At 39.4% G+C, this 27,893-nt stretch overlaps 2 protein-coding genes across 17 annotated transcripts in view; one reads left to right on the top strand and one right to left on the bottom strand.

Moving 5' to 3' along the window:
- mycbp2 (MYC binding protein 2) overlaps positions 1-16,101 on the bottom strand; it is a 56,955-nt gene extending 40,854 nt beyond the window's left edge. For all 14 annotated transcript variants that reach the window (XM_041056895.1, XM_041056902.1, XM_041056892.1 and 11 more), the window contains exons 1-11: positions 15,419-16,101; positions 13,022-13,097; positions 7,825-8,040; positions 5,868-6,021; positions 5,379-5,575; positions 3,890-4,132; positions 3,351-3,422; positions 2,993-3,089; positions 2,816-2,889; positions 1,236-1,374; positions 957-1,033 (exon numbers count right to left, since the gene is read on the bottom strand). In XM_041056895.1, the coding sequence (XP_040912829.1) occupies positions 957-1,033; positions 1,236-1,374; positions 2,816-2,889; positions 2,993-3,089; positions 3,351-3,422; positions 3,890-4,132; positions 5,379-5,575; positions 5,868-6,021; positions 7,825-8,040; positions 13,022-13,097; positions 15,419-15,690 (1,617 nt within the window). In that variant the 5' untranslated portion in view covers positions 15,691-16,101. The remainder of the gene's footprint in view (positions 1-956; positions 1,034-1,235; positions 1,375-2,815; positions 2,890-2,992; positions 3,090-3,350; positions 3,423-3,889; positions 4,133-5,378; positions 5,576-5,867; positions 6,022-7,824; positions 8,041-13,021; positions 13,098-15,418) is intronic.
- A 3,415-nt stretch (positions 16,102-19,516) lies between these two features.
- scel (sciellin) lies at positions 19,517-27,756 on the top strand. 3 transcript variants are annotated; one of them, XM_041058141.1, is made up of 27 exons: positions 19,517-19,651; positions 21,118-21,155; positions 22,113-22,221; positions 22,393-22,455; positions 22,604-22,675; positions 22,796-22,828; positions 22,946-22,987; positions 23,078-23,113; positions 23,205-23,249; positions 23,337-23,408; positions 23,502-23,570; positions 23,734-23,805; positions 23,899-23,967; positions 24,072-24,128; positions 24,254-24,316; positions 24,602-24,655; positions 24,745-24,786; positions 24,887-24,952; positions 25,040-25,090; positions 25,190-25,240; positions 25,436-25,504; positions 25,626-25,676; positions 25,791-25,853; positions 25,947-26,021; positions 26,345-26,453; positions 27,089-27,191; positions 27,328-27,756. In XM_041058141.1, the coding sequence occupies exons 2-27, from the start codon at positions 21,131-21,133 to the stop codon at positions 27,342-27,344; spliced, it is 1,578 nt and encodes a 525-aa protein (XP_040914075.1). In that variant the 5' UTR covers positions 19,517-19,651; positions 21,118-21,130; the 3' UTR covers positions 27,345-27,756. The 3 variants fall into 3 exon arrangements, with proteins under 3 accessions (XP_040914075.1, XP_040914077.1, XP_040914076.1); XM_041058143.1 differs by having other exon boundaries at positions 25,950-26,021; XM_041058142.1 differs by having other exon boundaries at positions 25,043-25,090.
- Positions 27,757-27,893: the final 137 nt, after the last annotated feature.

The raw sequence follows: 27,893 nt of genomic DNA on the forward strand, positions 1-27,893 counted from the left end.
TTACCCATCCAGCTGGTCTGGGTTAGGGTAATCTGTAGATAAAGTGTGCTGTGAGATTAGGCCTTTGCACAGACACAGAAATGTGTAACAGGCAACTGCCCTGGACTATCTACCAAGGAAGCACACTGTACCACACCTAAAGTAAAGATACTAACAACCACACCCTCCACACACCCAAACTACATAGTTAGAATTCTCGTCTTACTATGATAGTCTGCATAAAAATGTGAACTATCTTCTTCAACAATGCATTGTATCCAGACAGTGATTGCTTTACTTGATTACAGAGAATACAAAGAAACCAGCAGTTTAAGTAGTGTACTGAGTCAGTTCCTCCAACAGCCTCTGTCCACAGACACAAACATAATATCTATGCTGCTTCCTCTTTCTTCATCAAAATTTGGCCCCCATCTGTTTTCCTGAAAATCAACATCATATTTTAGGCCAGAGTCACCGCTAAAATATTCTAATCACATCTAGTTATTTAAGCAGGGAAGTCACTTTATAAGCTCAGCAGGCAAGAGTTCGGTCTACATCAGAATAAACAGTGAAAGGACCATGAGACATCCAAAAAATACACTTCTGTATTATCTAAAGACAATTTAGCTAAGAGAGCCACCAAGAAGGCATGTCTTGCTGTTGTGCTTTAGTACATCCTGGTCTTCAGAAAAGCTGACTATAACTAACTACAAGCAGTTGTTATGAACTACAAGGATGTTAATTTTTTAGGACGGCCTTTGAGTGGCCAAAGTAACAGAGAAGGAAAAAACACACATGAAGAAACACAATTAACAATTAAAGACGATTAGAGATTTTTGTTCCCTAGCTTCACCCTCTGAAGTGCCAAGCTTGTTAGAAAGAAAAAGGTTGTTAAGAGCTCCACAGCTGAATCTGTTCCAGTGTTCATTTTTATTAAACATTTTAGGCACACCACCAGATAAGATTTTCATTCTCACCTTTCCCGAGGCAGTTTTCATCAGAGCAAACTCCCTGCCTGCTCCAAGCAATGCTGCCTCTTCATCAAAGCCTGTGCCTGAGAGAACAACATGCTATTTAGAGCTAAATACACAAGGAGACAAGGTTGTAAAAGAACTTTTTTTTATTCCTCTGTGTTTTGAACAACTGCTGACAAATTTGGAGCCTTGTGGACACACATACAGTATCAAGTGCCTGAAACAGATGTACAGACAACATATGTATTTGAAAATCACAGTAGTACATCTTATATCACTTACTAATGATGTGCAAATCCTTTTCGAGGTCAAAGAGAGAGATGCCGCAGGCGTGCAGACACTTCCTTGCCAGCTTCAGCTGCAGTTCCTGCTGCAGGGCCGGGTCTGAGCTCATAGTATAGATCCGCACCACAAAACCATCCTGCAGGAGTCAGAAAAGGCACAACAAGAGGAAACGCTGTTTAGTTTCACAACTCCACATTGTTACAGTGTGCCATTTAGAGCTCATCTAACAATTACAGGACACAAGAAGCCCCCAAATTAATGAAAACACATCCCTCACTTGTATATAAGTGGTTATAACAATTTAAAATCTCAGCCATGTCAGTGTTAATAGCATATCCATTTATCTTAAGAACACTATGAAGAGCGTGACATCTATGCACAACTCACAGACTCTGACTTGATGTAGAGCACGTAACAGATTATACAACTGTCAGAGATGTGGGTTACTCAGACTACAGTGGATGTGGATGAAAGGGACAATTTACAGGAAGAGAACAGAGTATAGAGAGGACCACAACAGGAAAATAATTGGGAGACAACAGGGATATAAAAAGGGGATGGATGGTAGCATGTGGATGGTGTGGTTTCCACTGCGTGGTAATGATGACAGACTCATCTATTGTGCTTTGATTCCTGCAGAGCAGAGCACATGTGCCACTCAAATCATTAAACAAATGCCTCTATCCTCTGACCAGTACTACCCCTTGACTTTTCCTTCTGAAAACGCCACCTACTTCCTAGAGACTATTCCCGAGACTATTCTCTTGGCCTCCTCCAGTTTACCCACATTGTTCTCTTCCTCTTCTTCCCAGCATCTGAACCTCCCACCTTGTGTGTGTCTCTTATGGTTCTCCTCAACTGTAAGTGGTCTGTGCAGTGGTTGCATTTGCTGCCTGCTGCACTAAAAATGTGCAGGGCTTCTGAGAACTCTTCTCCCCCACCTCCTCCCATACAGTATCCCACCCTTCCGATTAGCCTAGAAACTGCTATCTGGGAGGAAGGCTAGCTGCAGTGGCAGATATGTGGATTTCATATCTTCCCCTCCCCCACCCACATTACAGAGTGCTTATGCAGATGACTGCTTGTGAGATTAAGCACTCTGGAGAATACCCACATGTGGTCCCACTGCCCTCACAGCCACACCCACATATACACAACACAAACACACAAATATTCATCCATTCACAGCTACACAACCCAATGTGGCACAGCTGGTGATCAGCTGAGGCTCCTTCAAAATGCATACACGTACAAAAGCATACAAAAACACCTCTGTGAGATTAACTCTATTAGCTCATAACTTAACCACTGTGACACAGCAAGTTAGTGACTACGTAAGACTTTTAAATCCTGACTCACATACTGAAGACTGCTGCAGGAAACTTAACAGCACAACAATCTTAAAAGACTATTCAAGCACACTCTGCTTTCTCCAACTATGTTTCCAGTGGGCATAGGCAGTACAGCTGAGGGGGTTTCTGGAGTCTGTTGTACGTGTGGGGAACTGATTCAATTTAAAATTTCACATTTAAAAATTTGTTCTTTTGAGGAGCTTCAGTCAAGAGTATGAAACTTACATCTTTGCAGGCTGCGATCTGGTTGATGTACTCTCCATCTGTGAAGATGATGTTCTGTCCATCTGAGTGTTGACCTGCAGAGTGACGCAAAATGAATATAACCAACATTTTGTTAATGGAATTTTAATGGAAACCCCTATGAGGTATTTTTTTTCAGAGAGGCCATTTTCACAGCACCTGGCATGGTGACAGTCCCCTCATGCTCCAGAGTCTCAGGGTTGATCTTGATGGCTGACATACTGTGGTTACTCGTGTCCCGATACAACAAGTAACCCTGAAGAGAACACAAATATTACTGCTAATCTGCAGTCACAAAGGACTATCTCATAACATAAGCACTAAAACAGACTTGGACAAAGCGTTGGTAATGATAAAGATGGTGGTGTATGTAAACAAGTTAATGCTAATTTCTTCCACATGGAGATCAACACTAAGTCTAAATGTGAGAGAAAGTTTTTTGCACTCAATGCCTTTTCAATTCCACTTCACTGAAATGTATGTGAGGAGAATCTTGATGAAAGAAACTACTACCTACCTGAGCAAAGCCCAGCCATGACCTCTTTTCTTTTCGATTCCTGATTCGAGATGTGGAGTTGTACACATGGCCCTGTGGGGCAATGATCACACATGAGCAGACAGGCCTTAATTTAATGTTGGCAGACAAAACACTGGTGTTTTATTTAAGACCAATCAAAGTCAACAACCTCTTTAAAGCGGAAGAGCTTTCTGTTTTAAAGTAGAATAATGACACTCTACAATGTCAAGCTAAGTGCACCTAAATCTTAAATCTTATACTGTATATGGGGCCTTTATATTTAAACTTGATTTCATTATATGGTTCTGCATGGAAGTCAAATCAGGGTTTAACAGAATCTCATTAATTTAGATAAAGAGCTGCTGCTCACACATGCACCTTCCTTCCTTCTTCCTTGCACACATCAGACAACTGTTAAAACCATGCATCTCCAAAACACCTACTTTCATAACTTAAAAAAAAAACAGCCCTGTTTCAAGTGTTGTGACAGGGCACTTCTTAGATAATCCAGTGTGTTTTTATGTAAGTGTGTTATATACCCTGACAGTGCCACTGTATCCAGAGCCCACTTTGTAGAGTCCATCTTTGCAGAGCAAGTAGAGGAAGGAGCCATCAGTCTGCAGAAGACAGCGCTCATCCTCATCAATGGCCACCTCCCTCAGGACCCACTTGTTCATCAGGGCCGCGCGTTTGATGCCGTTCCCAAACCAATCCTGAATTTGAATCTTTCCCACCAGGACAGCCTGTACGCTCCTCTGTAGTGCGTTCAGTATGGTGGGCACCTGGCGAGATTTAGGAAGACAAAGAAGGTGCTGAAAGACTGATGGACCCCAAGCCTTTAATGTGATGTAACAGGGTGTATTTTGTGAAGCAGAATGTGCCCCAGGTGGAAACAGGCCAGTAAGCCTCTCTGCTGCTGACTGAATTAAACTGTTTTATTAGTAACTGGGAGTGTGGTTACCTGCGCATTTGCCCTCTTCTCATTCTGCCTCAATGCATTTTCACACACACTACCATCATTTCCATGGCAGCTATTACACACACCGGTGATCTCACCATTCCCACACATACAAACAAACACAAACACACAGACTAGTACAACACGTAAGCCCACACTACCCTCCAGCCTGCCTGCCATTGTGATGAATCACAGTCCAGTCAATGTCTAAAAAGATGATGAACTAGGGAAAAAACACATAGGACTATGTCTGTAGGGGATAAAACGTGTGAAAAAAGTCTCTCTGCGACCCTGGTCAAGTATAGGAATTTGATCTGTATGCAAGTAAAGGTGAAACATTTTTATGGTCACAAAGCCTGGTAACAAAATTAAATCAAGTAACTACTGTTTGAGTTTCTCCCAACATTTTGCAGTTTTGATATAAAGCAGAAGCAGACAGACATAAACACAGAGAGGAGAGAGGATAAACTAGAGACCAAAGCAAACAGAAAACCAGCTAATTGGCAGAAGAATGCAGGCAGGGTAACGTAATCAAACAGAAGAATCAGAGTGGTTTGACATTTTCCAAAACTCAATTTGTGCTTTCCAGACACTGCTCTGAGTCTCTCTGCTCAAAGGAAATGCTTGGAGGAGCCAGAGGTTTCTTTATCCACCCAAAATGTTCATTGGTAGTCTAAAGCACTTCTACTAATCTGAAGAAAACACATGAATGCATAATAGAGTGGTTCAAATTTCCTGGTGGAGGTGGTTTAGAAAATATAAACAGTTCCAATTCAATTGATATGTAGGAACTTTTGCAAGAGGATCATCTGGAAGTCCTCCTTCAAAATAAAGACATTAATTCAGTGTAAGATAGTGATCTGAACATGTGACCAATACAAAGATTAGATGCTGACATCTGATTATCCATAGTTACCTGTGCCAGCAGAGCCTAGCATAACGAATAAACCCACTGACTCATATTTATCTTATTTTATTTGTGTTTTCCATATTGCAAAATAAAGAAGAAAAACAAATGCAACTGTGCAAACTGCCAAATGCAGTCTAATAAATTTAGATTGGTTAAATACCTGTATTGTCTGGCAGGCATGGCTGCCATTGTTGGTGAGGATGGCAGACACGGCCTGCAGGATTTTGCCAGTGTCTCCCCAGGACACCACCAGGCTAAAGAGGCAGGCACAGGACAGGGCTGTGATGGCCTGTCCTGTCGGGTCATTGGGTCCTGTGCTCCGGACTGTGGTCTCCAACAACAACTGGAAAAGAGACTCTGAGGAAGCACACAAAGGGAGGGGAGGTTAGACATTTATGAAAATTGTGTATGTAAATCAGACATATAATATTACATATAATATTAAAAACAAATTTAAATATAATGTGGCCCAATACCACACTACAACCAACTATGGCCTCAAAAATGATCATTATCTCATTTGATGATGTGTATATGTCTGACAGGGGAGTCCATATTTTAAATTTCAAAAACAAGACTTATTGTAGGGCTATTGCATTGTGTTGCATTAGACTGTATACATGCGCGAAATAAACTCTTTCATCCTTACCTAGCACATCAGGAGGCTCAGTCTGGAAACCCTCCGGCTGTTGTCCCTGCAGCATGTCCAACAACGCTTGCAGGCTTCGCAGGCACAGTGAAGGGTGAGAGAACCGAGTCTCTTTTATCAGCTCAAATACCCCACACAGGCCAATGCCAATGATCTGTATACACACGGAGAGAAGCACATTTCTGTGAGCTAATAAACACCATGTTGCCATTCCACAGTCATTGTCTAGCTAGGATAGTTGTGATACCACTTCATACAGCAAATGAAGATGAAACATGCTAACAATGTGCATAGATGTAGATGTACAGGAGTACTGTAATGAAACAGAACTGATAAAGAGAAGCCTGGAGTGGATCTTTTAATAGCATGGTCTCTTCATCCTACAGTGCAACAACCTATGTTTATCCAGGGGCCCACAGCACAGTTACTACCTCTGACTTCAACATTCACTATTAACATTTTGCATAATGACAGACCCACTTGAGTGAGTGGAGACAGAAGGCAGGCAAAGGAGTTTGGCCTAGAAAAAGATGCCGTCCTCTCTCTCAGTATGTCTTGTTACTGAATCAAAAAAAGATCCAATGTTCCCTTGGATCTCAGTGAAGAACTAATTTCATAACAGTGAAATGAAAGCTTAGCATCAGTGTACAACTAATTTAAAAAGTAGAACAGATAAACACAGATAAGACCATGCCAACTGGAAAAGATGTAAAAAGACAAGTAGACATTCAAATGTATAGAAGAAAGCTAATAAATATTCTATATCTTTAAAATGCATTAGATTTACAGTGTGTAACAGGCCAAAAAATACTCACAGGCACTGTTATTGCTACTTATTAAAACACACATACACAAGATCCCGAACATATGGCTTATTAGACATTGTTAGAAAACTGGAATTCACTTTGTCTGAAGGAGGATAAAAGAGACACAGCTTTACCAGTCTACAATAATGACGAATAAAAATGAAACATCCATCTGTGACATCTCAGTATGTCACACAATGCAAGCTGAAATCAACATACAATTCTCTACACGGATATGTACATTATAAACATTGATCAAAAATTATGCTGTCACACTGCAGAAACATTAGCCCTGATGTGGTGAGCCATTTACAGCAGTAACACAAAGTGCTTGACAGACAAAGAAAAGAAGGGCATAATAATTCATGTAATTTGAAGTTATCTCCCTAATCCTTAACTAGATGTGTTCAATTGATGTTCAGTTAATTTATAGTCCCCCTGCTGCCTCACTTAGACAATACGCTAACGACTCCTTAGATTTGTTCTTGTGGTACTATAAGGCAGTAGCCTTTCACAAAGTCAGCGAACAATATTTACTTTATCCCTTAATCTGACACTTTCTCTTAATCTGACACAAAACCATTTGACAGCCAGCTTCTCGGATGCTTTGGTGTTGTAATTTTCCTGTTCATTGTGGTTTGCTAGTTTCCTCTATTTCAAGTTATCAAAGACAACATCAGTAGCCATAACTAATTACTGATTTAATTAATAAGGAGGTCTGTGAGAAAGTGCATCTTACTTGAGTATAAAAAGTTTCTCATTCGTACAGTACAGTAGACTGAGAATACTGAATTACAGTCAGTCATTACAGATTTTTTATTTTGTTCCTATATTTAAAGGGTAGTCCTCAATTCAAATAAAAGGGAAAAGCCCTGATCCAGAGTAAGAAAGATAAACCAGCAGGTGCACAGAGTAGAAGAGGGAGCTGGGGAAACAGAGCAGGAGAGGCTGCAATCCTCTCAGGATGGGGGGTTTCAAACCTCTGGTAAAGTGTGAATTATCACAACAATATAAATGATGAGCCCCACTTATAAGCCCTGGGAGATAAAGGATCAGTGCATTTCTATGATTAAGAGCACAGGCTGGCTCTCGCCTTGGTACCAAGCACTGCTACCGCCTCTTAAGCAGCCAATACTACCCCCTGCTTGTACCTTTGGAAGCTTGATGGCTGGCTCACGGTACTCTTCCTCCTCCTCGCTGTCTGAGTCGCCACTCTGCACCGAGCTCCTGGACGCCAGCGCTAAGGAGGCCTCTCTCTGCTGCCAGTCCAGCACACAGTGCCGCACATTGCAGTAGACATTGAATGCAGATGGGTTGCTGTGCAGCTTGATGTCCGGCACGCAGAGGGCTCCATCTAGACTCTCAGCCTGTGGGAAAACAGAAGGTGGAGGTGGTCAGCGAGGTCAGCAAAACCTTTTCTTGGTAACCACAAGTATGATATGATTTTGTGCACTGCTAGGCTATTTAGCACACCACAAACCCATTTATAAACATTAATGTCAATTCTTTATGAGTACGCCTAATTAAAAAGAGATGCCAGCCTAAGGTTGGGCAATGAAAAAAACATTGTTCTTTAAGCCTTATTTTCATTTGTCATTTGAATGACACATTATTTTAACATCACCTTCGAGACACAATTATAAAATATATGGAACAAAACATAAAGACAGAAAAATAAACAAAAGTGACTGTGACCAAGAGTTTTTTGTGGAGAAATTAAGTGACTGTATTTTGAGTTATCACGAAGGAGCAGGTCACTTTTTGGAAGCTTTTTTGAGATGTCAGTCGTGACACATTTTAGTTCTTGTCTGATTCCAGGTCAGGTTAAACCTACCTTAGTTATAATAAGAGTTGTAAACACAATGCCACACGGACTGGCCGGAAATTTATTAATTTTGGTGTGTCTCTCTCAACTGTTCATGAGTCATGCAGATACTTAAGAGGCAATTTTAGCAAACATCCACTAATGATACCCCTGACTAAAGCACATGCCGACTGACCAAAGTAAGTGGGGTAATTTCTCTCTAATTTCCCTCTCGTTCTCTGGACTTATGAGGAAAGCCACATCTGAGAAGTCCTCAGAGGCACAAATCCCCAAATATAAACCTACGGGGACTCTAGGCAGATATTAGCTGTTTGCCATTTAATGTGAAATAAAATTATTTAACTACAATAATCAGGGAGTGCAAAACCTCTGCTGAACACAGGGAGTCTTTATACAGTCTGCTTGGTCACTGTCCTCACGTCAAGTCAGTGACACAACTGTGGAGTTAAATAACTCCTCATTTTGCTTTGGACTCACTCCTAAGGACACTCACTTTTGTACACACTGGGCTTGGAAATTGTTTACCCATTTCAAGATCAGCGCAACACAGCTTTCACAGTTACAAAATGGCTTACCCAACATTTTGTATAACCACAACCAGAAACATAAAGTGTATAAGTATTCATGTTAAGCTTAAGAAAATTCAAATCGTTTTTAGCCTATCTTTAGCTCTCTCTCTGATGTTCCTCCCTAAGTCAAGAAATGAAATGAAGTGAAATTGTCCCAATCTGAATTGAAGATGTGTGTGTAGGATATTGCTAAGATTGCAAATAAATGAGACAAATGTGATTTTTGGCTATAAAAATAAAACTGATTGCATAGATTTTGGTGTATGTGTTGCCCAGTAAGTAAAAGGAAATTCCAACACAGAAATAGAGAGAGATATATTTCAGGTAATATGAAAACAATGTCAACATTATATAGTTCATCAGAGGGCTCTGACGAACTATATATTTTTGTGCAAAAATCAAACATGGATTTCATTGTTTTAGAGAAGTGCAGATGTAACTTTATGGTCATTTTGGAGTCTGTAGTTTCCAATGTTGAGTTTACCCATGTTGGTATAAATGAGGTGGACCAGCCAACAGGGAAAATTTACAATCAAACAATTCAAGAAAAGCTTAAGAACTTCAATCCAAATAATCATTACGATTACAGAAACTACGCTACACATAGAAACTTGATAAACTGTTAAAATTGATAAGCTTTCTCTATCTCACCAAACAAGGTCTTTTTAACTACAGGCCCGGGGCAACCTCTAGAGAATCATATGGATCGATTGTGCCTCTCTTGCAGTGCTGTGCTTTTGGCATCACAATAACAGGGAGGTGATGTCATCTATATGGGGAGAGGGGTCACTCATTCTCAGCTCAAACCACTAAAGACGACATTAGCGACCCTCTCATCTGACAGTACAGTCTACTGCTCTCTGCCCTGCTGTCAATGTAGCATTTGTGATAAAGTGACTGCACAGCATTTCACAAAGAAGCACACTGCCTGGAAAGAGCACTTAAATTTAAAATGTAGAAATGCTATATAAATCCATGCAGGTGTGACAGACAAACTAGCTTCTTGGGAAATAAAAGCAAAACAAAGTGGTGGAGTAAAGACTGAGATATGAAGCTTAGCATTTTAGGCCCCATATGTACCAGGGGGGTCCCTACTAAGCAATATTTTATCTGTCTCCATTGCTGTTAAAACTCAAACAGCCACTACTTTACTAGCATGGACCACATCTTTATTATCTATATGGTGTTTTTGTTTTAAAGTTGAGTACAATTCAGTATTGCCCTTCAATAAAGGCAAAGGAATTGCAAGAGACAGATGACAAAGGAAATGTCCAAATTGACGTAGCTGAAGCCAAAATATCCTGACATTTACCAGAGGCTTGTCATTAAAAGCAACACCTTCAAACTATGTCATGATGCACATAAACAAAGGCAACCCCAAATATGCAAAGCCCAGTAACCTGCTGATGTTACGTGGTTTTCTTCTCACTTTGTAATAGCACATACCCATAACCATAACCCAAACAAGCTGATGATCTGATGGTTTCTTGTGCTTCAGTCTGCACTTTGCTGATGATTTAATGGCCATCTAAAAGCTTTGGAAAAGGCTGGTATGGAGCCCCAGACCGCACTTAAGACATCTACACATTTCAGCTTGGTGGCTTTATGGAAAAATAAGAAAATAAGAATAAAAGATGTGTCTTCCGAAAGCAAAGGCTCAAGTGGAATGATTGTTAGTTTACAACCCGAATTCAAATGAGTAAAAATGCAGTTTATCAACAGGAACATTTTTAAATCATTAATAGACATTCAAAAATGACTGTCTTTACTCAGACTCAACCTTTTTTACTATACAAAATCCAGTTTATCGGTGTTTCACCTCTAGTGTCCATACACCCCATACATTCAAGTTACAGAAATAAGTATCCATTTCTCTGAAAGATAAAGAAGTGGCGATGTGGGGTTTTTTTCCATAGAAAGGAGAGAGGATGATTGACTCTGTGACTCACATGTAATGTTAATATTCATAATACATGAGAGGCACAAACTGGAACTACTAGCCCTCATACTACAATGACAAATAATTTAGATAACACTACCAATAACTTTAATAGTCTATCTATTTTTTTGAATTATTTAAAAAGTCAGATGCTGCACAATCTGATTTTACTTGACTGACCCATTTATTTTGCCATCTCACTATCACTACACACACCACCATTGTTCCCTGTCATATCTTCTTCAATTTATCCAGGCCAAGTGCACTACAGGTTATGAGTACACCATATTCAGTTCAGTCTCCTAAAAATTACTTTAATATGCAGCAGTTCTGCATGACCAATTAATGGCAATATTCAGTTTGAATAAAGGAAGTATTGTGACATTTATGTAAATGCAAGGACATGGAGATCAGACTGGTGAACCTTGGTTTCATGCTTACATGCTAGGATGACAACAGCATGAAGTACGTTGAATTGTATTTGTGTCTATGTTATAGATATTATGTAGATAATTAGGACACATAAACTTTTTAGTGTTCTTCTATCGAATATGTCATTTTGTACCATTACACTGTTATTAGTAAATTATAGTTTTTGAAAAAGGCAAATTACTCATCTGCCTGCACACAAGACGTTACTTCACCCTCTCTTCATAAGGATGATAAGTGCTTATGCTATTTTGTTCTGACTCCACTTTCACACGTTTATAAGCACAGAAGCAGACAAAAGGAGGAGAAGAGGTCCTTTGAAATCACACTCTTGTCTGACTACGCTGGAGTGAGAGGAGTGACAGAGCAAGAGTGAGGACAACACATACAAATACAGCATGAGTGCCCATGCAACTACCCATGTTTTTGTGCCTGCGTGCCTGCCAGCCAGCCAGCCAGCCAGCCAGCCTTGCCTACCACTCAGTTCTCTGTCTCTAAAAAAAAAAAATATGTAATGAAGTTCCAAGACATCAACTCACTGAACATGTCAACCTGAAGAGAACTTAACTGACTAATTTAATTGCGGCGGAGGATGACTAAGTAGTATCGCATTCATCTCTTTAGCCTCTTTCTGCAAGCTGCTGGGAAAAAAATGTGCAATAAAGTTATATCCAAGCGCTGACTAACAATATTACAAACAGGTCATAGGGCAGGCTGCTCTCTCACTCTCTAAGAGAAAAACAGCAAGGAGATGAGTCAATTTGAAAATCAATGTTTGTTGACATAACTTGGGGATAGACTAGTTAACCTATGTTGTCCATGCAAAGTACAAAGCAGACGCAAAAACACTACCACATCCTCTGATGCAGACTAGGTTCCCTCTTTGGATGAAGGAGATGGAGGCCGGCAACTGTTGCCGTGGAGATGTGGAACACATTAGGTCGCTCGGCAACAGGCCATCGTGCACAAGCCAGAGCCACTCCCATGTGTCTCACATTCTGCCTATCCACCTCTACTGCTTCATGTGTAGATGAGCTTCCTGGCACCTGTCCATCTCCACCGGTGAAAATAATTATTCAGCCAAACACCTTCAGCATTAAAGATAATCTAACCTTCTCTTTAAACTATTCCAGTCTGTTAAAGTCATTCAGTGGAGCGTCAGAATGACTGTAAGAACTACCCAGTGAATACCTAAGGCTGTGACAGTTGCAAATTAAAACAGTCGGTCCAGTATTTTTTTAAACAAAATACTACAAATAGACATTTAATTATGCCTATGAAATGGTTTAAGTAGTGCTAAGAAGCACTGAATATTGCACCTATTTGTGATTTATTTGTGATTTAATATTGCAACAATTAACACTGTATGGTGTTATGCATGGTGAATATATCAAGAGGCATAAATAATTAAGGTAATTATATTAATATTGTGCAGGTTTAAAAGCAGCCCTCAGTCAGTGTGGCCTTATCCTTACAATAACGTATCTATTAATAATACCCAAATCTAAATACAGAAATAATAGTATTAAATAGACGGAAAGTGTATAGTTGTGTGGTATTGTTTTAGACAATACAGCATTTCTTACCTTTGTTCTTGATTTGACTTTTGACTTGACCTTCTGTCGCCTTTTCAGTTTCTTCTTACTCAAAGCCTTCTTTCCCCTGGAAGCATAAAATGATGACACAATACTGTGAAATACAGTCTAATCTTAAGCAATGGTTACAATCAAACACATAGCATAGCTTTTTATTTCATCTTAACACATGCTTTATTATGCAAAGTATGCGATAAGATAATGGTAAACACATTCTTCTTCAAGCCAGTCATGGTGTTGAAAAAAAATAATCTATCCTTTCATTTGCTTATAATAACCATTACAGCTCCACAGTTTACATTCCAATGTCTTTAATCATTATTGCTTACTAGTAAATACAACAGATCCTCTTAAATCTGCTGCCAATTGGCTGCTTTAAAACTGGTAATGTAATAATTCTGTTCACTTTTTTCTCTGCAAGCTTGAATGATTTTCTTTGTTTCACCACTGTTCTGCAGAAACATCTATGTCCCTGTATCTGTCCAGGGCCTGTTATAATTTCCTAGAGCCAAAGCTGAGGTCAAATGTCTGGTTTTGCCATTCAACCTCAAAGGTATTCAATACCTCAAAGGTATTCAATCAACAATCACATGACACAGAGAAGCATTAAATTCTCACATTTGAGAAGCTGCATCCAGCAAATGTTTAGCATTGACTTTTTTGTATAGATAAACAAATTCAGGAGTTGGCTGGTGTTCCAATGAGACTAATGTCTGACACTTCAAAAACAGCTTACAGTTGTATGCAAAAATTTGGGCACCTCAGGCAAATTACATATTTCATTGATTTTTGACACATCACAGTTTGCAAACCCTTTGAGTAGCCAGCTAAAAGTCTTTTTATTATTGATTTAGGAATTTTCACCCACTCTTTCTTGCAGGTCACTTCAAGCTGTGTGATATTTTTAGGTTGTCTTGCAGATCTAAACCTCCAGCGTGTGTTTCTTGAAGTAGTTTAAGATGGATTATGAGGTGTGCTGTGGCTCACTGTCTTGTTGTCGAAGCAAGCCTTTTTAAGTTTCACTTTTTTGACTTTCTGCAACTGTATTGAGAATTTACTGATATTTGGCGAAATCCAATCTTCCCCTCTCTATCTGTGCAATGTTTCCTGTGCCACTGGCTGCCACACAAGCCCAAAACATAAGACTACCACCCACATACTTAGCAGAGTGCCAAAACTTTTGCCCATGCCACAATTACAGTTAAATTTTTGTTTATACTTCTTAAGATCACAAGAAGTCTAAAATAAGATTTAAAAAAGTAAGAGTGCATTTACTGTTATGCAATCTGCCCAAGAGTGCCCAAACTTCCTGCATACGACTGCACCGGCCCATGCTCGACGTAAACATTGTACATGGTGGACTGAGAAACACAAGTCAGTTTGTGAGGGAGGAAGCTGCAACGATCCGACTACTCAGTCTACAACCTGACTGACTACAATGACGTAACTGTATTACCCGCTTATGCCAGAAAAGCAAATCAGTTCACCACCTCCCCGCACATCCTCATCCAAGCATGTCTTAACGTTTTAAGAGCAACGTGCTGTACTTATTATGAGCTTAAATGTATGTCTTCCCATCATCAGCTGTATTTCACTTGGGAAAATAAAGCTCTTAGTTGACGTTCCGATAACCTGGGGAAGGGCTGATGCTCCTCAACGTTCGTTACCGTTTGCTAGCTATCGAAACAGTGACGCCGTTGGGCCTAAACACACACAGCTCACTACTTCAAATTATATTAAATGACTGGTTAGGTAATATACATTGTGGTGACAACCCCAGTAATGACTGTTTAAAATGTTCAACAAAAAAAGTCAGGGCATTAAACAAGCGGTAGGTTTGTTTACAGTTAGCTGGGTGGCAGCTATTACTCAAAACAAATTGACAAACTACTATCATGACAGTTAGCTAGCTAGCTTGTTTTGGATGCAAGCCGATATAAGTGCACATTTTTCAGAGTCCTAGTGGTTAATGCAGTTATTTCAATGGCAACGTGTCAATGTTTGGATAAAAAAATATCATGTATACAGCACCCGGAGTGCAAATCCCCCGCGCAAGGGTGAACTAACCTAACATTAGCTTAGCTGACACAGGGAAGCTAGGGAAGTCAAAGCCAAAATGCTACCTAGCAAGCCGACCCCTATAACAGGTTGCACCCAAATTATCGAGCTCCTGCCCTGTTGTTTGTAATTGAAACAATGTCTAATGTTACAAGGGCCCGACAGGGTAGCTCATGAACCATAAATATATATTAACTACTGTGTTGCTGATGTTAACCGACACACCGCTGAGTAAGGGTTAACGTTAGCTTACGGTCGTTAGCTCAGTTAGCACCACAAATGACAGACCCGTTCATTAGATGTCTATATTTTTTCACGTTAACCACTCACCTTCCTTGATTTATCCCTTGCTCTTTATCGTTGATAGCGGTGGTATAAATTCGTCTGTATCTTTCCGCCAGCGCTCGTCCTGAGAGTAAAAGCTGGTACCGAGTCCGACAATCCGACTGGGCTCCGGGTGTCGGACAAGAACCCATGCCCGAACCAATGGTGGAGAGATCGGCTCCTGCTCCAGAAATGACCCTGACACCCAGCCCCATCGACGGTGATGAGGAGGGCAGAATCCCACCACCGGCGGCCGCTGCCGCAGCAGCACACATCATCGTTTTGGAGAACAATGCATATATCACTCAAAGGATATCACAGCTAGATCACATCTAGCCATCAAACGCAATCCACTTGTCATTAAATCCCCCACATGTCACATCATTTGCCCATTCCAAGTCGCAGAAATACCACAATTAGCATCCACGGTCCACGGTTATTGTAAGCGCAAATTGTAGCCAATCTGGTGGTGCAACTACGGTCTTCCGATCTGGCCACAGCGTCAACACGGTGCTTGTCGCCTGCAAATATATCTTCTCAAGCCATAACGCAATTTCTTGTAAAATCGCAGAAACGGCACCATTCATTTCCAAAAACCGCCTTGTCGTGTTTCGCTTTCAATTCGCTCCTTGAATATTTCTTGACCCCGGAGAGGCAGCACCCTCAGTTGGTCTGCCATCTTAGCTCCATCATCCCTCCCCTCCCTGGCTGAGTCTTGCGTCGCTGGCATGCCGGGATATTTTCATACGACCAAACCGAGCGATGCTATCATTGATTTATTTGAACAATGACCTCCCTTGTATATGTCTGTTCTCATGTATTGATTGACTGATTTTTTTTTAAAAACACGAATCGGCATTTCTGGAGGTGAAAGAATGCATAACAGTCAGAGGGTAGAATCATGGGGACTATTTTGCACACTGTGCACAGTTGGAATCTGGACATTTAATTTGCAGAGGTCTACCCGGAGCCCCTCCCAGTTTGATCTAAAATTGGCACACTAAGAGACTTTTAAAAGCGATTAAATGCCTTGTTGCCCACAGAAGAATAAACACTGAAGCTCGGGTGTGATCTTTAAAAACAGTGTTGCATTATATTATTACTGCTTTGATTTTTTTTTTTTTTTTTAACTTCTCAGTTTCTTCCCTGCTCCTATCAGTTACACTACATTTACTACTATTCCATTAATAGCTGCTGCCTGGAATAATATTGTACTGTATTGTATTGTGCTTCCTTCTCTAGTGACCACTGCTCTGAGTAACTGTGAAATGTTGCCCTTTGATCTCAGACATGCTGTCTTAAACAACTCATTAGTTTGCACAAGGACTGCAGCTACCTTTTGATTCAATCGTCTTTGTGATACAGTGGTCTTCTTCACTGAGCAGGCTTTAGGCGAGGCCTACATAGTCATGTTTACCTACTTCAAGTGATCCTGTGATGCCACTACTTGCTTTTTCATTTTCGTGTTGACAGGGGGAGAGACAAGGGTGCAGAAGGAGCAGAAATACAGCAGGGAGAAATTGGGAGACACAGTGTTGGGTAACATCAGTCAAAATGCCAGCAAAACACTGCAAAGCAAAGGCGGACACAGAAAACAGAGCAGGCAGTGCAGATTTCACAGAAATGTACATAGTGCATGTCTCTTATAGAGATACTATATGTCACACGGACAGCATGTATGAACATGTATCAAGCAAGTAAATCTTCCAAATGCTTTATTTTACAGGATCTCCCTGCAGTCAAATTGATAATGTCATCTTTTTTAAAAGTTGGTATAAATATATGTACGTGTGGATGCGCATGTATATTTATTGAGAGAGAGAGCTAGAGAGAGAGAGAGATTTACACAAGCTCTAGCGGTGCTTTATTGGCTGCGAGGCATTGCAATAGCCCAATGACAAGAGAGGGGTTGGTCTACAGTCTCTTCTCATAGCAACCCAGGAAGCATTGGGAGATTATCATGCGCAGTATCAGAGTACCAGCATGTATCAGTGATGACAACTGACTCTTCACAGAAGCAGTTAAGAACATAAAACTGAGGGGTTGTGCAGGTTTCAGTATAAAATATTATCAGTGAAAAAGAGCTTAGTATTGAAATCTACTGTAAAAGTGTTATTACCGTGCTGGATCATAGACTGTTGACATTCATTTTCCTCTGTGGTCTTTAGGTAGAAGGTTATAAAAAGAGAATGATTTGGCGTTCAGCTGTGTAACGTGAAGACGCAGCCACATTTCAGAGGCTGCTCACTTAACCCCTGGTTGTCTTAGCGCTGTCCAGTTACAGGACGAATGGAGCGAGGAGGGGCAGTATATCTAGGCCAAGATGATGTCATGGGTCAGGGAACAAGCATGAGCTGAATTAGTAGAGATTAAATTCAGCTGCCACAAACACATCCAGGAACTAGGGTCAGTATATAAGTCTAGATAGATTGTTGGATTGATATGAAAGTATGTCATCAGTTGTCCTGACACCATAGCTCTTAGTCCGTTTCGGTTCAAAATCATACTGACAATTATCCCTTTAAGTCACCAAAACAGAACAGGTTACTCTAATTTCTGTTCCTTTAACTAAATGGAAGTAGACTCAGTAGGACATGTGTAGCCTTGAGCAACTTGTTGTATTTATTTTAAAAGAGCTGCAAAACCAGTATTGTCATTTCCACCATTATGGCTCTAGCACCACCCAGTGTCAGTGATTTCCACTTGAATGAATGCTGCCATACAGTAAAGGGAGCAGGCAATCACTGGTGGCTAATGAATGAATGAATGACTGGAGAATCAATGTGCTCCATTTGGGGTTGATTGGGGGTATTTTACACTGTTGCCCATAAAGTAGGAACAATTTTGTGTTCAGACATATTCCTCTTTTTATTCTTATTTATACACATCAGTAATCACATTGGAAGCGATTGATCAATAAAGCTTTGAGAAGATATACACTTAATCTATCAAGAATGAATCACACAGTCACAATCATTTCATGAAAAGAGGTAAAATATATTTTCCAACTTTATGGGAAACAGTGTATTTATTTAAAGTTCATTTAAATGCCTTAAACTGGCAAAGCGTGTTTTTGGTTCAGTAAAATTAAAACAGCTGTACAGCATTTCCTTTAAAATGTGATATTTGGGCATGTTTGTTCATACAGAAATGTCTTTCTATTAAAACTGTGGCATGGCCTGTTGACATTTAGCCCAGTAGTTTGGCCATCGCAGGGCAGTCTGCATTCCTTTTTGTGCTGTCATCATGACTGGGAGGAGTTCACCTATCAGTATCTTGTTGTCACACCCCAGCATGCTATGCGTCTTTCATACCTTTGATCATCCAAAACATGGCACACCCAGTAATAAAGCTCACAGTCACAGACAACATGACCTTTATAGTTCCAGCCTGATGATTTAGATCTCTGTGTGTCTATCAACCTCTTGTCTCCTATAACATCCTCCTACAATGCTGCAGATGGCTTGGTCTTAATCAGTATACATGATATTAAATGTCCTTGGGCAGAGATTTCATTCAAGGTTAAGGATGTGGTGAGACCTGTCAATAACCTGAGAGTGAAAATCAAGTTGAAACCATCCTATCTTCCACTACTTTTATTAGCATATGTAAAGTCCACTGTTAGCCCAGTATTGAATTAAAAAGTCAGCAGGATATTGATACACAGGCATAATGAAGGACAGTACTTTGGAGAGGGGCCCTTTCTCAGTCATGTATCTAGAATAAAGATCAGTATACATATGTGACATAGTTTCAAATGCATTATGTCACAATGAATATGGATAAAACATTTCAAGCAGGAGATTCCTATTTTTTTTGTGTTACAATTAAATCATGTTCCATTGAGTTTAAGTATACAGTAAGTCAGAGAAGCGCAAAATCTCACACCCACTTTGCTCTTCTGCTTCCTTGACTCCTAAGTTGAATGGCAGGTCCTTCAGCACCCCACCCAAGTCCAGTTTTTTCTCTCAACTCACAAACAGAAAGAACAGTAATTAATAAGGCGTAAATGGTGATGATGGAAAGAGAAAAAATTTCGAGTGAGAGGGAGAGAGTATTCTTTGATTGTTCTGTGAAGCCACACCCTTGGGTGCCCGTGGAATCTCCTCCCTTGACGTTAAAGCCGAAGGAATAGGGGTGTGATTGCATACTGCAGAGTAACAGACAGGTGTCAGGACCCGGACTATAGTGAGAGTTTTCTCTGTGTGTTCAGCCTCAGTCTCAGAGTTTTCTGTGGAGGTATGTACCCAGTCTCTTTCCAAATCCTTTGTCAGTTTCCTTTTTCCATTCCTATTTTTGTGCACTAATAACAGAGATTTAGATGAAAATGTGCTTCAAAAATTGTAGATGGTTTTTATTGTGTTTTATTGTGTTTATTGAGTTCTTTGAGACAGGCTCCATTGCACTCAAATGCAATGAATTCTGAAAAAAATATATTCAAAAACATGCGGTGTATGAAGATCATGTAATGATGCAGCTATGACTGTAGTTCATTGCAGAATGTACTTTTTTAGTGTCTTTACTATGAGTGTGGAAATGCATGTCTTACTGATACATTGATACACTATACACAGGGGCATGACACACTTGTACACATACTCTGGGATTTCTTGTCTGGGCTTGCTGTTGCTTATATTTCTCAACATGAACCATATAACTGCTGTGGAGTACTGGCAAAGCAAACATTAAAAATTTGCATTTTTAAAGTGCTAACCTGTACAGCTGAACAACATGTTCTATCTTGAAAATGTTTTTGGTTGCCAAGTCACATTTGAATCTGCCACCCAATATTGTACAGTCAGGAAAATTTCAAGGACTTCACATTTCCGAATATGACATCATATTTGAATCATAAATGTATGATCCTCAAGAGCAATTTTTTTTCCTTACAAAGCTCAAACTCTCAAAACCAGAGATTTTACTGAACCTGTCATAAAAGTTTCTTTTTCAGAATGGCCATCAATTTCAATAATCTGGAAGGCTTCAAGACAAGTTCTGTCTCAGCTCTTTAACTCAAGACAGCTGTTACATGGGCCTGTCGTGCACATTACAACAAGAGATGCAAAACTGCTTCACACAACAAACCCAGCGCAAAACATTTATTTGTTTTTGGACAAATAAAAGTTGTGACATTTACAGTTATAACTTCCCACACCGCTGTATATGTCTGCCTTCAGGCTTCTGATATGAAAGCATTTGCACTGGAGTGTGCATGTAGTCGAAAGGGCATGATCTTTATCATCAATAGTTAATGGCATGTTACTGGTACGCCCCTCTGTTTTGCTGACAATGGTGTGTTTGGAGAAGGTGTGTTATGGAGGGTGGGTGTGTCCTCATGTGGGTTCAGATCAAGCCAAACCAGTTTAGGGCTTAATCGGTGAGTCTGGGGTTAAGCAAAATTTAAATTGATGTACTGGAGGCACAGTTATGAACCCAACATGACGTTCACAAAACCACCCTGATGAAAATGTACATATCAGTGCTTATGAAGAGACAAAAAGACACGGCAACACTGCAGGTTAAAACCACTGATTCGTAAGCTTTTTGGGTTGAGCTTGCATGTACACTGATCTCAGGTTAAACTTCAACACAGAACAGGCACTGTACAGCCTACGAAAGCTTTCAGACCACAGTACCACCTAGTGGCTAATAGACTGTAGTTTCGTTATGTGATGAATTCCCTTATTGTTCTATCACTCTTGCAGGTGACGTTACAAAATGAGCAGGTATCCAGCCCAGACTCGTAAGTACTCAGAATTGTCAAACAATTAAACACTAAAAGGGACTAAAATTCCATGTAGTGCCAACATCTTAGAGGCAAGATTAAAGTTTCAAAAGTTATAATTGTCACATGATGCTCATATGTTTTAATAATACTTATATTACTCATATTAGACTACATAAAATTATATATATGTGCTTTTTCTTTGAGCCTTTGTCCTTTATATTTCTTTTTATCTCTGCTTCTTGCTTTAACTTTTATTCTAATCATTATCACTCATTGAAAACTAGTCTCTTCACACAGACTTATGAGTATACCACTGCGTTTCAAAGCACTGTTTGAGCACACGAAAATGCTTTCATTTGTGCAGCAACTGCCATGTGGTCTATCAGTCAATCAAACTGTATTCGCATGGGATGTTTAATTAATTTTAGTGCAATTTAAAGTGCTTTATAGATGACCAAAGAGGCTGATCATAAGGCAATAAACAATTTGAGACTGATGCAAACAAAAAATAGAGATCATTCAAATTGAATGACATAAAACCAGATTTTGTTTTTTAAAAAGGAAAATACATGGAAAACAATAACAAATAACAGCATATTCCTGCATTTGTGCCAAAAAGACTTGCGTACAATGAAGAATAAAAAGAATATTAAAATAATAATGGAATAAATAAGAATTAGAAAAAGAAACTGATTGGAAATCAAGGAAAAAACACAATCTTAGAATTAAAATGCTAAAATCTACGTACATTTCTCCAGTGTGTAGGTGGGCCATTACAGGTTTCAGTATGTATGAAAGTAAGATTTATATATGTCACAGTTGCATGGTAAACTAAACATAAAAAGAGGGTGAGTAGCAAATGAGCTGAGCTAAATGTTAATGATAAGAGATGGAATAGTTCTCCGTTCTGTTCGGTCGGTATAAATTTTGTCAGCTGGAGACACTCATATTTTCATTGTCTTGTGTTTGTAGCCAAGAGCACCAGCCCCAGCCAGGCAATCGAGGACAGCAAGAAGAGGACATCTCTCCTGAAAGACAACAGCTGGATCAGAAAACCTGATGATGAGGACGAATTTGTGGAGTAAGTTGTGTAAATTTCATGTTCCATGTTGACAAATGGGCTTACACACTCACCTTGGGAGTGGCAGAACTGTTGGGTGTGACAATCATCTTAAAAAAAGCCTCCTGTTACATTCCTACATTCCAGTGTGTAGTGAGTGAACTGATTTCTTATCCTTTTTTCCTCCTTCAGCCGAGACCCAAACTTTGGCAAATATGTTCTGAGCCGGCACAAATCCAACGAAACTCTTGTGGGGTAAAAGAAGTGTTTCAACCTTTCCTCAAATAAAGGACAAAATAATGGAAAACTGTTACTTATTTTGGTGAATGGCTGTAATGGAAATAATTATTTGAGTCATTAATCACTTCATTTAATGTAATTTATTTATTTATTTTTTTGTTAGTTCAGAGACTGTAGAAACAAAACCCAGCAAAACCACAACCACATCAACGTCTGTGCAGGCTCTGACCAAGAGGTATCATTCACTGCTATCCTTTGCTGATATTAATGGTAGAATCTATTAGATTTTTTCAAGTTAGTCATCAAGTAAGCAGACTGTGACAAGAACCATCAATTGTGCTTTCTGTCATTGCAGATTCAGTGGAAGTCAGGATGAGCTGAGGAGCAGGTTGGTGCAGTAAAATAGTATTTCTTTTCCCTGTTAATTTTTTCTCCAGTCAGTAAATGTACTTTCAGTAATTTTAACCAGAAATGTGACTTAATAATGCCTCTCTTCTACTGGCAGCACCCTCCCTTCCAGCAAGACTACGTCTTCCTACACAAAAAGGTACATTTTTATAATAGCACAAATAACGGTGCAACATTTAGTGATTTTTCTTTTAGGAAACCATCTGAACATTCTGCCCCTTTGTTGCAGCACATATTCAAGCCTGAAGTCAGATTCTCCCACAACGTATGTAAAGCTTCAGTTTATTACACATAACACAAAAACCAACCGAGAAACAATGAATATAATGTAGAACTTTTTTATCACATCACCACAGCACCACCACAACCAAGACTACTGTTACAGAGGAACCAAAGACAAGGTATGCAATAAATACTTCAAACCAAACAAAGAAACATAGTACACCGAAGCATTTTGTAACTTTTGCCTTGTATTACTCTTTCTACAGCACTACAACCACCACGATCACCAAGGACGGCAAAACCACTGAGACCACCATCACCACCACCCAGAGTGTTAGGTGAAAAATACTTCAGCATTAATGTGTGCCATCCCATTGCACATTGGGTCCATAACAGATTAAGGATCAATTGTTTGATAATAACTTTTGCAGATCTCCTGTGATTAAAAGTCCAACCAAGACTGAGACATTCACTGAGCGAGTCAAGTCTTCAAGCAAAGGGTAAAAATATTCTATTATTGAGTAGAAGTGTCAGTAAAACAATGTAAAAATACGCCACTACAAAAACAAGACAAGGTTTCAAATGCAAATGATCATATATATAATATTAGCTTGATCTGTGTGTGAACAAAAGGCTGATTAGTTGTAACATCTTTTCACACAGGCCTCTATACTCAAACTTCTCACCTACCAAAACAACCAAAGTGACTGAGACCACTGTTACCAGCAATAAGAAGTAATATATTTTAAGATTTTTAAAAAGTTGTCATGTAGAATATAAACCTACACTTCACATACGAATTAACCTGTCTTTACTGTTTCTGTGCAGTCCGGAGGACAAACTGTATGATACACTCCTCCCTTCGTCCACCAAGAATGGTGTCTCACCCACAGACAGGTGATATTTTTACACAGTCTAGAAAAAAATATATTAAATATTATATTGACACAAAGGAATCTGTAATTATGTACTGTACTAAGGTATATTTTCTCCTTTTACAGCAAATCAACCTTCTCCAAAACTGAGACTGTGGTGGTGAAAGGCAGCACTGACAGAGAGTGAGTTTCATCTGGTAGTGTGTATAATGCAGACTGTATACTATCTAGGAGGCATTACATTGAAATTAGTTACTCTGTTTGTTTGAACAAATTGTTTACTCTGTGTTAAAATTATTTCTCCACAGCCCTGAGGACAAACTTTATGATACACTCATTCCCAAGTCCATCAAAGACAATGTCACAGATAGGTAATATTTGCAGTCACTCATAAAACCTGCAAGGTCTTAATCTCATATGCAACACCTGGTTCCACATGTCTAGCATTTACAAGCACTGCATATAGTGAGATAAACATTTAATAAATGGTTTACAAACCCCTATAATGTAGTTGTAATCAGATATATGTGTCCAGTAACGTATTTGTTATTTAAGCATTAATAATGAATAAGCACTTAAAATGTCCTTAGAACTCTGTAAAGAATGATTGATTATTATCAATCACAATGTAATCAGTAATGTTTGCTTCATCCCAGCAAAACAACTGTCTCCAGTACTGAGACTGTGACAGTGAAAAGCAGCATTAATGGGTGAGTTCCTGCACCACAATGTATACACTATAACAGTGACATTTAATACCAAGCAGTCAGATAAAAATAAACTATCTTTGTTTTTACAGAGGTGGTGTTAAAACTACAACCACAACCAGAACTTCATCTAAGTAAGATAAACTTTTATCAATATTTATTTTTTCCAATAAATATGCTCGTAAGGATTGTGTTCACAATCCCCACATACTTATAATGCTGTTGTATTTCCAGGGCTGAGGATGACCTATATGACACCCTCCTGCCTAAAGCCATTACATCTGATCTGTCTTCTCCCAGGTGAGATGTCTCAGTGATTAACTTTTAACTAAACAAACAACCATATTATTATCCTGTCAGTGAAACAAGACATTGTCATTGTCACAGCAGATCAAGCGTCACAAAGACAGAGACTGTCACGGTGGACAGCAGCAGAGGGTGAGTTTTGGAAATGAATGCCTGTGAATGTGTGGGTTCTTTGTACGCACATTATATTTATGTTTCTTTACTTCTGGCATTTTCTCTTGTGCGATTCAGAGGAGAAAGCCCAACTCTGACGTCACCATCCTCCACTCGCACAATCACCAGGTAAACATGTTGACTGTACAGCCAAATTTCAATTGATTTCTAATTTACAATGGCAAAAATAAAATCTTTCTAACATTAATTTGAATAGATTTACTGAGAGAACTGATCAAACTAAAATGTATTTGTAATACCTAAAATATGAACAAAATGAGTAAAACTCAAAATCCAACTCGTTCATGTGCCTCTTTTACACAGTTACAGCTCGTACACTGATGATGTTCCCTCCACCCGTACCACTTCCTACACCATCAGTACCAGGCCCAGGTAATTATTTGACAACCATCATTATCGCTCACACACACACACACACACACACACACACCAGATGAAAATTTGTCTGCCGACTTTCTATCATCCCTGATCTGATCTTTGTTTGCACACACAGCGAGGACTACAGCAGCGACCGTAAAACCTACTCTTACTCCAGACCAGACAGGTAGGAAGCAGAACAATCATAAGATGTTTTCTTTTCATTCTCATTGAGCACACAGTGTGTAAGAAATACTCAAACTCTCACATGTGATCTGTGGTTCACGTTATCTTTGTATAGCTATGAGTACACCAGTATCACCAGTCCCACTGTCTATACCACATCATCGTACAGGACCAGCAGGTATGATCTTAAATATGATGGGGTTTAATTTTGGTGGACAAACATTATATGCGAGTAAAGCAAGACTCCAGCTGATGACTATAACTCTCACAGCAGGTCAGATGACATTCTGGCAGAGCCAATCTACTCTAACTCCTCCATGAAGAGTGTGTATGCATCTCCTGAGAGGTAAGAAAAGTGCTAGGACAGTTTTTTTCTCGACCTTGGAAACTAAAAAAAAAACAAGACCAAGAATCTACATCTTTAATATCTACATGCTAAAATGCTCACGGTTACAAATGTGTCTTAGTACTGACCCACTAACAGACATCCTAATCTCATTGGGTTTTTCCAAGAGTTTTCAACCTGCGTAGAGTATGGCACATTGGATTTTGTTTTGCCAAACTGTACAATACTGTTTCCAAGGTCAAGAATGCACTTTGACCATGTGCTTAATATTCTTTTAATACGTTGTAAATGTTAATGTTTGTCAACCTCTCTGTCTCAAACAGGACGGTGCTTGAGAAAGACCTGTGCACCTACTGCCGTAAGCCTTTCATTGGTGATGCCAAGATGGTCCTGGATGACTTGAAGATCAACTGCCACGCTTCCTGCTTCAAAGTGAGCAGATTTTGTTCACACTCTATTTCAAATAAAAGTCCTGCATTCAAAATATCACTTATCAAAACATAACAAATCAGAAGTAAATGTAGTCATTATGAAGAGTGGAGAATGTCAGTGTATGATTTTATAGATTGTTACTCCTCTTGTACAAACTGTGCTTGGTTGACAGTCTTCATTCAGTTTTATTGTACCCGATAAGGCATGACTACTTTCCCCATAGACCGTTTTCAATGATGGCTCTGTTCTATTCAAGTGCCCCAGTAAGTATGAAGGTGTGACAGAAAACCAGCATTAACAACATCAGGACTCTGACACAGAAGCAGCTAAATCATTACTCGTATTATTTATACCTGTGAGTTTCCTACTGTGACGTTATTCCCTGAATAGCTCCTCTTGACTTAGACCTGACAAGAAGTCTAATCAGCTGGAGTAACTGAAAACACCTGGGTGGGTGTTCAGATCGTTTAACTAGCAAAGGGACAAGTGACCACAAGTTAAATGCTGTACACAGTAGTACTTTTAGTACTACTAAGAGTAGTTTCATTCTGCCACTGGCAACAAGCTGTTATAAGGAACTGTGCAGCTGACTGCTCAGTGTGTATCTCTTTCCTCAACTGTTTGTGTTTGAACAGTGTCAGGTGTGTAACAGCACTCTGGGTCATCTGAAGGCTGGGGACAGCATGTGGATCTACAAACAGATGGTGCACTGTGAGAACTGCTTTGGGATCACCAGAGGTAAAAAATAAATAAATAAATCTCCCACTTCTTCATGGATGTCAAAGTCCAATGAGAAAAAAAAAGTTTGTTTACTTTGTTTGCAAACAAAAACACCTTGAATTTAATGGGTAACATCCTTTGTTTCCCCCCACAGATAAATGGAGACGCTGAGCTTTTCCCAAGCCTTCAATGGAGACTACAGCACATGTGGTTAAAGATAAAATGTACTAATAATAAATTACTGTTTATCAGCATGTTTTGGGTGACACTGGTTCTCCTGTTTTTCTTGCTGACAGATCTAAATCTGGGTGTTTTGGCAAATGACAGTTATATTATAGATATAACTTTTCAGTAACATGCACACACTATTGCATCAAGTTGTAACTGTGTTGTTGACATTGTGATATTTCTGTCTCTGTATCTACTTTATCACAAGTTTAAGATAGCATTTCTGATATTCTCTTAAGTCTGCTGTCTTTAGGGGGACTCTTATGTGTAACATGATAGGAGATGTTGCAATATTTAGGGCCGGGGGCTTTTTCTTTGTGCAATAAAGGCAATTCATGCATTTTGTCAAAAAAAAGTGAAACGTGTCAGTTCTTTTGGTGCATAGATGCCCTGTTGCTTGTTCATTACCAGTCTTTAATCATTACTTACGATGTTTGAAGAATAGTTATCACAGTTCTGAGGTTTTTTTTGCAGTTGGTTTGCCTCTCTTTG

Source organism: Toxotes jaculatrix, chromosome 15, assembly GCF_017976425.1.
Source record: "Toxotes jaculatrix isolate fToxJac2 chromosome 15, fToxJac2.pri, whole genome shotgun sequence".
In the NCBI taxonomy this organism is placed as follows: Eukaryota; Metazoa; Chordata; class Actinopteri; family Toxotidae; genus Toxotes; species Toxotes jaculatrix.

Bases quoted from the DNA above. Each gene is read 5' to 3' on its own strand.
- scel (XM_041058141.1), top strand. From the start codon at position 21,131: ATGAGCAGGTATCCAGCCCAGACTC. The intron at 23,571-23,733 runs GTAAAAATATTC...CTTTTCACACAG, and splicing joins GTCAAGTCTTCAAGCAAAGG to GCCTCTATACTCAAACTTCT. The intron at 23,806-23,898 runs GTAATATATTTT...GTTTCTGTGCAG, and splicing joins ACTGTTACCAGCAATAAGAA to TCCGGAGGACAAACTGTATG.